General features: G+C 43.9%; 1 protein-coding gene across 2 annotated transcripts in view; it reads right to left on the bottom strand.

Moving 5' to 3' along the window:
* Positions 1 to 13,275, bottom strand: part of LOC142767614 (BCL2/adenovirus E1B 19 kDa protein-interacting protein 3-like) — a 98,067-nt gene that overhangs the window by 15,298 nt on the left and 69,494 nt on the right. For both annotated transcript variants that reach the window (XM_075869644.1, XM_075869645.1), the window contains exons 2-4: positions 8,139 to 8,286; positions 6,304 to 6,358; positions 5,282 to 5,349 (exon numbers count right to left, since the gene is read on the bottom strand). In XM_075869644.1, the coding sequence (XP_075725759.1) occupies positions 5,282 to 5,349; positions 6,304 to 6,358; positions 8,139 to 8,286 (271 nt within the window). The remainder of the gene's footprint in view (positions 1 to 5,281; positions 5,350 to 6,303; positions 6,359 to 8,138; positions 8,287 to 13,275) is intronic.

Below are 13,275 nucleotides of genomic sequence, written 5' to 3'. Positions count from 1 at the left end.
ATTTGTAAATAAACATTATTTCATCAATTTACATGGATCTTTATCATTTCTTTTTGATTTGCTACGTCATTAACTTGATGGATACACGAAATATGAAAATTCAGGGGCAATGAATGGAATGGACTCTGGCAGTGAAGGACAGGAGCGGGTGTACATCAATGAAAGAGGTCTCCGTCCTGCAGGACCTAACAGGCTGTTGATAATAATGATGCTACGTCTTGTTTACAGCAAGAATCACGCCACACACCAATCATCACCTAAAGCCTTGAAGCAGCGATGCTAGAATGTTAAACGTCGTGCGTGGTTGTCGTGGGGTTAAAGTTTGGGTTTAGGGCGTGCATTCCTGCAGCAGGCACGTAATCAAGAAAAACCCGGCGTGGAGGCTGTCTAAGGCGTTGTACTGGTGAACTCAAGGACGTGTGTTCGATCCTAGCCGCAGTGGCTGTTCTCCTGACGGAGGAGAAAAACGAAACAAGCCGTGTGTCGGCATTTCGGCTGACGTTAAAAATTCTAAAGGGATATATATTAACCTGCAGCCCTCCGCTATGGCGCACCTCATAGCGGAAGTGTGGCTTCGGCCCGTTAAACTCCAAAATTTTAATTCTAACACTGCGAAAAAAAAAAGTGCGTAGTGTTTTTCGCACCTCGGAACCGCAGTCGACATGACCACTGCATTAGCGAAACCACTTTGAACATTTAAACGGCAGGAAAATAATACGATGTCAGTTGCTTCACGCCCTGCACACTGATAAGATGCCCCAAAAGAAGTGTCGTGCATTGCATGTCGCGAACGTTGCATAATTTCTGGCATTTCAACAACTGCGCTGTGGCTCTCTACTTCGGCGCGCAAAGGAGTTTCAGGTGACGCTGCGAACCGCGCCGCCTCTCGGCGTCGACACGAAGTGCGTCACCCACCGCCGCCTGTGAGCACACTGCCCCTATTCTAGTACACTGTACGTTCCAAGTTGTTGACCGTGAGCCGCCATTTTGGCAGCTTTGGAAAGAGGAGAAAGCCGGCTTCCCGATGGTCGCGGTCTCGTATTTCGTCGAGTGAAAATAAAAGCGCGAGGAGCGAGTAAAAAAACGAAAACGAAGAACGGCAATTGGCTGCGCGGGTCACGTGGTAGCAGGCGCGACCTCTTACTGGCCAAAGCTGCTCCGCGCACCTTGGCAACCTTGGAAGCGCGAGCGCATCTGCGGTCGCCGCGCCGAGAATCATCCGGCGTGCGCTTCGTTTTTTGCCAGTTTGCTGTTTTTGTGATAGTTCGCGTGCTTTTTTTACCAAGCTTTGTTTACATCGGTGGTCTCTTCTGAGTGCTTGCTCATACTGCAGTGCTATGTTGCCGCAAAAAAAGTTCCGGAGCGTCCACAAGTACGGCAAGCGTCGGAAAGCTTGGAACAAAGGGCAGACGGCTGCGGCTGCCGTCCCAGTCGCAGTTCCGGACGGAGCATGCTCTTCAAGCGTCACGGAGCCTCTACTCAGACCCTTCGCTGATTGTTGTGAGGCCGAGAGTGTGGAAGGTGCCACATCGTCGAATGTCGAACCGCCGGATGCCGTCGACCGTGATGGACGCTCTCGCGAACCCGATTGCGGTGGCACCGCGTCGGTAGCCGTTGCAACTCCGGGCGTTCGCACGTCGAACATTCTATCGCGAGTGTCGGCCCAGATTCCGAGCAGTGAAGAAATCGCGCAGCGGGCGCAGACAAGGCGGGATGTTTGGTATGCCGTAGCATCGAAGTCCGCCTCAAAGCGGAAGCTCGAGCTTCTGAACGAAGGCTGCGACGAAAATGACGGCGGTAAGGACTCCACATTCTTCATTGTAAATAAGAAGATGCTGAACGGTCTGCTTTCGTCAGCAAAGTGCAACAAGTGCGACGAAGGGTCGATACGCCTCGAGACTACGCACTGCCTTGGACTCGCGGCGAGGATGGAACTTTTTTGTGACAATTGTGGCATAGTGAACAGTGCGTGGTCGTCCCCGAGGTGCTCCGGGCAACAAAAAACGAACCCCTTTGAGGTAAACGTGCGTGCTTTGAGGGCTGTGCAGTCAGTTGGCAGAAAACAATCTGCCATAAATGACATTTTTTCTGCGATGGACATTTCGCATCGAGCACTGCACCACAAGTCCTACCAGAGACTGCAAAGGAAGTACAGCCACCCTGCCACCACATCAGCTGCCACTCGCATTGAAGCAGAAAGTGCACAGAAGGTGCACTTTCTGCTTCAGAAGGTGCATGACATTTACAAGGACCTAGGAGGAGTGCCAGGCAACATTGACGTCATTTACGACGGCGCGTGGATGACGAGGGGGCACAGAAGTCATATTGGCGTGGGCTGTGTAATCGAGCTGTACACAGGCTTGGTCTTGGACCACTGTGTCCTGTCCAACTACTGCCAAGGTTGTGCTGTTGGCCCTAAGCCTGGTGACGACAACTATGAGGAGTGGCTTGAGAAACACAAGCCACAGTGCCAAAAGAACACCGATGCTAATGCAGGCCAAATGGAAGTAGAAGCAGCTAGGATCATGTTTGAAAGATCGTTTACCAAGTACAAGCTTCAATACATCAATGTGCTCTGCGACGGTGACAGCCGTACGTACCTTGCCCTCACACAAGACAAGGTGTATGGCTACATGGTGATCAAGAAACAGGAGTGTGTGAACAATGTGAAAAAAAGAATGGGCACTTCCTTGCGCAACCTTCTCGATGAGCACAAATCCAAAGGCCGAGGACTGAGCATGGGTGGCAAAGGACGGCTGACACAGGGCTGATAAAGAAGTTAACGAATTATTATGGCTGGGCCATTAAGAGCCACCCCAACGGTGTTCCTGGCATGGAGAGGGCCATCATGGCCACTTATTACCATGTAACATCCACAGACCAGGATCCACACCACGACCTGTGCCCAAGTGGGACTGACTCCTGGTGCCCGCACAATCAGGCATTGGCCAAGGGAGAGCTGCTGCCGCCTCACAAACATAAACTGCCCCCTCACGTGCGAGTGGCACTGCTGACAATCTACAAGCGCCTCTCGAACAAAGAGCTCCTTGAAAGGTGTGCGCAGAAAAAAACCCAGAATGCTGTGGAGAGTATGAACAGCGTCATTTGGTCACTCCAGTCCAAGAGCCAGTTCGCCTCCCTTCGAAGTGTGGAAAGTGCAGTTGCAGATGCAGTCTGCCGTTTCAATGGTGGCTGAAAGAGTGCGCTGCAAGACATCACTGCTCAACTGGGCTTCAATCCAGGAGACTGCTCTTTGCGGCGAGCAGCCGAAAAGGATGCCAAAAGGGTAAAGAGGGCTCAAAAGGCGCATTGTTCCACGACAAAGAAGCGCGAAACTGGGTTGCGCTCTACAGAGGCCAAGGCCACAGCATCTCAGGATTACTGCCCAGGAGGATTCTGAGTGTTTTAGGCATGTTGTGAACTTCCAAACAAGGGTGAACTTTCAAAGTCAGTTTTCTCAACTCTTGATTTTCGCCTATGTGCCTTCGCTAGAACATCTGTCATTTTCTAACAAAGACTGATAGAGTCGTTCTGTTTTTTGCACTAGGCTCAGGAGGCCTTTAGCAGTGCAATAAAGCTTTATCTCTTTTCTTACTCATCATTTAAAATTTTTAGAACACATTTTATAATTACTGCGATGTGTGCGCAAAACAACATCCATGTTTTGGAAATTTTATTTATGGTTACAAGAACTAGAAAAATCAACTAATAGCTTCCTTGCACAAGTTGATGCTTTGGGAACATAATAATATGAAAAAATAATTTCATTTAGCAATAATTATCTATTTAATTGTGAAGAGCATTAATTAGTGTAATTATGCTTGTAACTCAAAAAGTACAAGAGGTGTTTGAAAACGGTTTTCATATTTGGAATCCTCACAATCATCCACATACACACACCAAATTTCATCACAAACAGTACATTAATAAAAAAATTAGCTTTACTTGCCACGTCCACCCTTAATATGTATTAGGTCATCAAGGGCACTAAGATCATACTTGATCTTTTCACTCCTTTAGAGAGAAACGTCTACGTCCACTTGGAAACTGCAACACACTGTTTAAACAAACACTTAAACCAGTGAGCACGAGTCCCTCGGACAACAACAGTACCAACATCTTTGCCTACGAATCTCTCATCAGCGTTCTTCTCCCAACAAAGGCTGCACATCACTCTCGTGCTCGTGATGCAGGCAGATGATCACTACAGGAAGTGAGGTTGTGCTCCTGTCGTCAGAATGATTGCTAAACTTTAAATGAGCGAGAAAGAAAGAAGATTAGAAAAAACGCCAGATCTCTAATGACTCCATGTCTTTTCGTTTGTTACTTGCACGCTGGCACTTCAAACAAAAACCGCCATGCGTGCATGGGACGTGCAGCACTGTCACAACGAAAGGCCTTTTTAGAGCCTTTTATACAGATTTTTGGGTAACTGCTACAAGTGCACTAGCAGGGAACCCACTACGCCATAAACAATACTTCTGTGTAGTGGGAAGGCATCCACTACGAGGTTCTTAGTCCGGAGAAGTGTGGTACCTGCTACACATTTGCAAGAAGTTTTGTGTAATTTTTTGATGCTGTGGCTGAAGACGAAGAATTACATTTAAAGTAATCAGCTGGAGCATGCAACGACCCACTCTTTACACAATTCACATTGTGTAAAGGTTGTTTCTTTGCTGTTCTGAAGTGCTTTATTACACACATTATTCCAATTTCTTTCACGACATAGAGTTTGCAATGATCATGATCAGTTTGCAATGAAGTTTCAAGCACCAGCGTTGCTCAGAGGTAGAATACTGGGCTGGAACATAGGGGGCCTGGGTTCGAATCCCTGCCTGGCCTCGGGGTTTTTTATTTACTGAGTTTTTTTTTTTTATTTCACGTGACAGTAGTTACGGACACTGGTGGTGGTCCTGGCCAACTATGGTGCGATGACCCTTGTTGTGATCTCATAACAGCTTTCACAGCAAAGCAACCTCTTCCAATTTTCTGGACCTTTCACCGCGCAGTTAGTTTCGTCAGTAGTCGCCTTATCAGACACTCGCATCACAACTGGCCCTTGCTGACTGCTTTCCACACAACACTTTCTTGTGATCTCCGCATGCTTGAGAGCTAGAAATTACTGCATGGCTATCACACACACAGCAAAGGCCTCTTTCTCATAATTCTTTCCTGTTGCCTTTTTTGAAATTTTTCAAAAACTAAGCTTCGATACATTCACATGATGAGTTTTTTGATCTCAGTCCATTCAGCTGAAGCACAGAATGAGAAAGAGACTCACTTGGGAGGCTGCTGGTCAGGGCGGCTGCTCCAGTCCCAAATCCAATCAGTTGCAATCTGCTTCTCCTCCTACGGAGCAAGAGAAAAGTATTCAGGCATTTTGCATAGCCTTCTTGAATTCACTGAAACTAGGAGAGCTTAAAGATGTCATAGAAACTTCAGCGAAATTTTGTTGTAAACAATTATGCACAGTTTTCTTTTAGAATTATTTTTCTGTACTTTGTAACAAGTAGAAGTAAAAGGGTGCTATGAACAATTGGAATTGGAGTTTGTGAGACAGAGTGATTTCATGGGTAGTGCAAACTGGTCCTAACACTCGGCTACTTTCCAGACGGGCGGTGTTGTATGCGCCCAAAAACAACACATGGAGTTCAGCACATGAATGCTGTTGTGACAACGACAACAACAAACCAGGAGGAACATACGTGGTTGTCGCAAAAGCACAAAGCAGGAGCCTTTGTCCCCAACAGGCATGGCAAGGAAGGTCTGCAGTTTTCTAGCTGCCAGATACTTTCCTTTGTTCTTCTTTCTATTGTCTTCCATACAGTTTTCTTTTTTTTACCGAATATCACCGAATACAACTCTCAACATCAAGACATTATCAAATCACGGGCTGTGGATGTATACGCCTGAACAAAATTTAGTTTTTGCTTTCCGAGTTACTGAAAGCACAGCTAACTTGGGCAGTCTAACTGTAGTACTTATCATTCCTCTGTTTTCCAAGCCAGTTTGTGATGCAAGAACATTTTGAAAATATTATGGCAAATTAACAAAAAGAACAACAAATACATGCATGACGAAAACAACAAACGCGAGCTTCCTTTTTTTTTTTTGTCTCATCCTTCTACTTGGCTTAGTGCCAAACAAAAGAATGGGTTACATGCACCACTTCTGCGCTGTACTGAATGTTATCTGCCTTTATCAGGAGCACGCTCGTGTTACACGTAAGGAAATTACATGTCCACTTGACGTTGGACCAAGCAAACAATAATCAAGGCGAGGGTAAGCACAGGCGACACGTACCCTGTTTACGATGAAGGGGACGGTTTCATTTGCTGGACTGTGTGGGCTCTTGGGACTGTGGGCAAGAAGATGCCAAATCAAACACTGCAGTGCACACTGTAAGAGTTTGAGAAGTTGCCTCCTCGGCACAACACTGCTAACAAACCTCTACACGACAGATCGACAAAGGTTAAATCGCAGCAAGTTTTCTATACACTCGATTTCGAAGCTCTACTATGACTTGGGCAACAACTTCCAAAAAGTTTTTCTGATCTCTCCATTCCATATCTAGAAGATAATGGTATGGGAATGGTCTGAAGAGTGCAAATGCTGTACAAATGAAATACGTCCACGACAGAGCGCTTTCTTGCCCCATGTTTCCACAGTTCAAAGTTCTGTTTGACAAGATGTACCAACCAATATAAATGCACAAGCTGCCAACTATCTGTGAGCAAGTGTCGTTTTGTAACACCTTAAGTTCTGCCAGAAAGGTGTAAGGAACATGTGGTAATATATATAGTTTTATTTTTCCATCATCTTCAGTCTATTTCATGACATATAATGGACACTCCATGTCCATTACCATTACACGTTCATTTCCCTTACACTAAAAGTTTTGATATATGTGTATCAGTGCACAAGCACTGTACACTGTTATACATTGTATTACACTCATAACATATGAAGAGCATTATGCTGAAGATGTACATGTCCAACTGACATCGCAATGAGCTCACAGTCTAATACTGCAGTGCCTGTGAGGCTTTGCTGTAGTGTGAATTTTCTACAAATTGAAGTGCTGTAAACTGCTGCATCATATACTGAAAGTGAAAAACCTTGCTGTTAATTAGCATTTAATTTAACATGTGTGCAAACAAGGAGTTGTATAGGAATGTTTCAGTTGCTGGTGATGCTGCAAATGTCCATATGTTAAGGCAAGCCTTTCCTTGGGAACACAACTAGTAAGCTTTCACAACTTTCAGAATATCACCTGTTACGCTACCTCCAATGACTATGGGCACCAACTGCCCTAGAATACACGACCATGCTAGGCTGAAGCTCCGCTTGAGCTAGGCTGTTTGGCTATCAACATTTGCTTACTGCCATGCTTAATAGTACGCTTATAGTAGCGAGTTCTGTGACACTGCTGTTTTGTTTTCTGATAATTACAAACTAACATGCAAAATGACTGACGTGTACCACATAAAAACAGTGTGCAAACATGTGTATTAGTGAACCCTCAACTGCACTCAGTGACAAGAAATTAGCACTGCTGAATTTTAAATGAAGTTTTTATTTGTTCTTGTATTTTTGCAATTAATGACTCATTTTGTGCATGCTCAGTGTAATTGCTAACTAGGCAACTCGTCGCGGAGTCACAACAGCTCATGGAGCAACAATACGTTCATACTTTTTATTAATCTCAGGGTCACACTCCTATCAACCAATTCGACAAATACACCACCTCCCACTTGACCTGGTCTGTGTGATCACGGTCACTTTTCTTCAAGTTAGAAAGTGAAGGCCACGCATAATGACATGGGTTTCGGAAGGGGGGAGGTGCAAAGGGGGCACTTGCCCCCCTCAAGCCTCTTGCCCTCACCCAAGCCCCACTTTCCTTCTCTCCCAGCCCCAATGCAATACTGGTCTGCAGTCCCCCAAGAGAAAATCTTGCTGCTGACCATGCACGATGATAGCAATTTTTCGTCACGTAGGTAACCCTTAGCGGAGTTATGAACCGCCTAGTAATACGCAGCCTTGAAAGTGCATCAGATGGACATAGCCTTATTCACACAGCTTTGAAATTGCATCAGATGGACATAGCCTTATTGACCGGAAACAAAAATGTAGCTCACCTGCCACTGCCGCGTGCGGAGGACACGTTGGAGTCTCTCTGGGCCTCCAACAGCAGCTTCTCGAGGATGTGCATGTTGCCTGTTAGAGGGGGCGTGGCACGCTCGGATGCGGACGACGATGCACCATAGTACAGCTCCACCCACGACTCTGCGGGAAAAAGCAGGACCACCAAGGTTAGAGATGGGACCACAAATCTAGTTGAGGTAGTATTCTTTTGCATAAGTGCAACCATTATTTCTAATAATAAATGAAATGATACTTTCCAATTTGTTCATTAGAATCTTTCAGTGCTACAGCTCTTCGATGACTTTTTTTCACAGGCATAGTCGTATCGACAGATCTTGCCTTCGGCTGAATCATACAGGGTAATATGCGTCATAACACCTTTAAAGTACGCTGTTTCATGGGCACACATGGTCAGACAAAGACTAATACATCGGCACTGCCTAAGTTTAATCATTACATGTTGGGAAAATTTTCTGGATAACATGTCAAACTGTGAAGGCGTTTCGCCATTATCTGAATTCACTATTGTACGAAAAATTGTGGCGATCCACTGTACTCTGTTTTTAACCATTTCCATTTAGGATGATGAATTAACCTTCGTGGTGGATGACCATTTTTTTTTTCAGCTCTGTTTAAAATTTTATTTTTCTTACTCAATGTTTTTCAATAGGCCTTTAAAATAAGTACCTATACATAAAATGCAGATCATTCTAAACAGTTTCATACAAGAACATGCACAAGTATGCTGAATCTATCCAATATAAAGATTAGTGTCTGAGGAACTCATGGTATCACTTCCCTAAAGATTCTTACACTACAGTCACAATAACACAACTCTTCGTTTTTTTATGCCACGGTGCAGCAATCCATTTACCCATGAATATTGTGATAGAGGGGGAAAAAACATATCTTCCGAAATTTTTTTACAGACTTTATTAAATTTTTGACACAACACCACAGCCAAATTGGTACCCCCACTTCATGTTATTAACATATTGTTACGGTGCATCATCGACAAGAGCAAGCGTGGCACTTTGCGAAGATGAAGCAGACGCCTGTGCGTTAGGCGCTTGCATGAGAGGCAACTCAGCCATCTTGTTCGGCTGCCGATTATTCTCGGTGGACGCTATCCTATAAGCCTAAATCTTGCCCCGTCACAATATGATGACTTGCTTTCACAAATTTTGGTTCAAGCAGAACTACAAATAGCGTTCCAGCACACAGATCAAAATGGCTAAACCTCCTGGCAGCTTCTTATTAATATGTCATAGTTATTCAACTATTCAATAAATACATGTAAATTCTGCTAATTTTCTCGTATTGGATGCACATCATTGTACCTTGCCCTAACTTTCTGGCGAAGACAAGGATGCGATTCAACACTACCTACCAAAAACTAGATTTATCCAGTTGACACTTATCACAATACAGCAAAAAAAAAAAAAAGACTAAACCACATGCGTATTGATTATTAAATAAAAGCATGAAGGGACTGCAAAAGAAGTAGTAAAGAAAAGCACTAGCTCCCTTTTCTTAATAGTAGAAAAGCCGAGGGCCGGTAAGAAATCCTTGGGCAGTAGAAATCCTTCCAAAAGGCCAATGTATGGTCAGCCTCATAATCAGTTATTCCTGCCCAGCCCAAGTCCAAGCTATTTTTGTAAACTCTTAATCAGATTGTGGCTCTGGCACGCGAAATCTGGTAACTTACTTATTTTTATCTTCAACTGTGTTTTTAGTGGAAAAGCCAGGAAATAAACTGAAAAGGCTACAAATAACCCTGGATGCGTCACTGGACACGTCATTGGCGAAATGTCACTGGACGCGTTGTTGACATCAAATAAAAAAAAACACAAAAGAATGGCGAGCACAAAGGGCCATGACCTTTCACCCCAGCATGAAAGCTACAGCGCAAAACAAAAAACAGAATGCTGCCATATGGCAGCTACTCAGAACAATACACAGAGACGCAGCTGGTCACACCCGTGTCATCATCAAAGAGAGCCAAAGAGAAAAGTAAACAGAAAAGAAAGGAGTGGAGCACGCGAATGGCACTCGGAGCAATCGGCCCATCAAAGAGACAGCTGTGTGCCGTCCACTTTCTCAGGCCTCCTGGTTATTCTCCAAGAACCTCTGCTCTTTTTTCTTTCAATCTTCTCCTAGCAAATCTTACGTCACCTTTAGACAGACAAAAGGAACGGGGTATTTACTTTTACATGGGTCACCAACCAATGGGCGTGCAACAAACACTGGCATGAAAAAGGAAACACTGGCCACCTGTGGATGCATTTTGTAACGATACATTTTTCAGTGTCGTTTCATGCTTCCTCATTATTTCGCATGTAACACTTGCTGCAAGAACTCATCCTTGCAGATCCTATAGCCTATGATAACAATGACAATGTTACCAGCATGCCCTTGGTTCCTCAGCCAGCTTGATGTAATTTGGAGTTAAGCACTAAATCCTAATGCTGGTCTAACGTACTGCCTACCTCTGCTAGATTACTCTTCTTCCTTAAAACTTATGGCATTTTTATAGTACAGTTGCCCATGCCTGTAGTGCCCTGAATTTATAAGGAGCAATTAATGCTTCTCAAAGGTGGACACTCTAAACAGCCTTTGTTGCACGTATATATATCTTCATTTGTAATTAAAAAGGGGTAGGGGGTTCTAAATTGTTTCCACACTTTGCTGCAGCAAGCAAGGATGCGTGTGCCTAATCACGTGGCAAATATATCCTAGGCACCTTTTAGAGAAATCTGATGTCCCTTTTGCACGAATCGTTGAGTCAAAGCATGCAGCATCACAAGCTCTCCAAAATAAAAGAGACCCTTCAAAGATTTACTTGGCACAATGGCCACTCTTAGGCCTTGCACACCTGAATTATACATACACTTTCACCTGATTACCGATGCAGCACAGTTTTCCCAAGCTTGGAAGCCCACTCTTCCCAAATGACTCGAATGTTGGCACACATGTGCACACGACTTTCTCAATAAGCCACCTCTTGTTGTAAAACAAATGTTTTATTGAAGGTCAGTGTATTCACTTAGGTTTGTTTAGTGTCCTATCAACGGGCACAAACTGGGTGTGAATTCGAACTCCAACTAGTCACAGAACAATAATACAGACGCACTAAGGAAAAAATTTACAGGTTCACAAAAAGTGGCAACATGCATGAATCCTTTAAAAGCATGCACAACTCCTAAGATTTGGAGCTGAAATTGTGGGTTACCTCCAAAAATGCTTCCTGGATGTGGAAGGCTGATTAGACTTTCTGTCACAGTTATTTTGTCATAGTTATTTCCAAGTATAGTTGCGGCCAACGTGTCAGTTTTTTATTTTAGTCGCTGCTTGTGCTGAATCATAATTTTGCTGCAGCTGTCACACAATATGTGCTTGGTGTACAAGTGCTACATATGTGGATGCATGTAGTTCCAACCTAGATAGCAGGCAGGCCAATTTAATTGGGCAGCAGTGAGCTAGCGCCACAAGCAATGCTGTGTGTCCTTGAGTTTGTCAACTGTGCAACGTGCAATGACGCACTTACATTGTATAGCACCGGTGACTCAGAGCAGTGTTATATGGATTAATCAGTGATTCATTACTGTGCTACCAGTCTCATTGCAATCACTGAAGAAATCAAACTTTATTTTGGAAGTGTTACCACGTCAATTTGAGTGCTTTGTTAGTAGTAAATGTGTGCACGTAATTCATGTATGAAGGCATCGCAGAAAGAGTGATGACTCGAAACAGAGGCCTTTCAACCATCCCATACGAAGTGTCTGCATTGTTTTTGTATTTTTCAAGCTATAAACAATAATTCCAAATGTTACCTGTAAAAAATACAGTAAAAATTTAGTTTTTCAGCTGGATTATACAAACAGGTGGACATGGCTTGCATGAGGCATCGAAGTGTGTGATCAACTAATAGACAAAACTTCACTAAGCAATAACTGTTCACTTTGTCTCCTAGGTTACAACATTTTGGAATAAATGGCGATTGGGTTTGCAAAGCTCTGCCTACAAAGAACACCCACATGCACACAGACAGGCAGATAAACGAACAGAGTGAGAGAGAGAGATAGTTGAGCCCACCACTTTACAAGTGATATGCACCGGTGAGCAATTTTTGTCCTTTATATAAGGAGTCTCTAATAAGCAGGGGATACTTCATATGTGTTTTCTTTTTAGCACGTATTCCAATGTAGGCACATTAATGTCTCTTATAAATGGGTTTGTGTGTGTGTGTGTGTGTGTGTGTGTGTGTGTGTGTGTGTGTGTGTGTGTGTGTGTGTGTGTGTGTGTGTGTGTGTGTGCACGCAAGTTTGTGTGCGTACTATCTGCACATAAAGTACATTGCATTCTATTATTAAGCTTCAATGCATAAAATAGCACTCGTACAAAAGTAAGTACAGTGGCACACTCTTTTCCCTCAAGTAACCACACAAGTTCATAAGCACGGCATTCGTGTGTGCTCTTCCTGTCCCTTCCTCACCATTTCTGCGCAGTGTTAAACTTTATGAACACTTTATACCAACAAGGCCAACAATCTATCCTGGCTATAGCCACACAAACCATGTTCTAAGGCTGTTTTCAACATCACCGCCGTAGGGGATCCAGAGTTTAAATCAGTATTTTAGTACCTGAAAGATATGAAGCAACCAAAACATTGGCAAACACAAAAAAACTTGCAGGGACAATTTCCTATTATATGGCAGATGTTTTTTTGCTGAGATGCCGGCCTGTATTAGCCACAATGTTATCTTATTTTCTCCGCTATTTCCCAGAGCTTTATCACAAGCATAGGCTGAGATGGCATTCTTTCCTACGCACGCCATCTGCCTTATCTTCATGCTATAAACAATTCATTCGCTATCATGTCACATGGCATCGGGGTGGCTTAACGAGAGACATCTTCACGAGATCATCAGAGCCACTCATTATCAGGAAGATTATCCACGCGACATCAACCACCATAAACATTTGACTCCTTGCCTAGCAAAGGTCAAATCAATTCCCACTGTACCCTGACGCCGTATTCCGAGATGATCATATTTGGCGATACTGTTGCTTAAGGTTAACAGCGCGAGCAAAACATGGCCACGAACAGGAAACACATGAGACAAGCAC

Source organism: Rhipicephalus microplus, chromosome 7, assembly GCF_043290135.1.
Source record: "Rhipicephalus microplus isolate Deutch F79 chromosome 7, USDA_Rmic, whole genome shotgun sequence".
In the NCBI taxonomy this organism is placed as follows: domain Eukaryota; kingdom Metazoa; phylum Arthropoda; class Arachnida; order Ixodida; family Ixodidae; genus Rhipicephalus; species Rhipicephalus microplus.
This window is presented reverse-complemented; position numbering and strand designations above follow the sequence as displayed.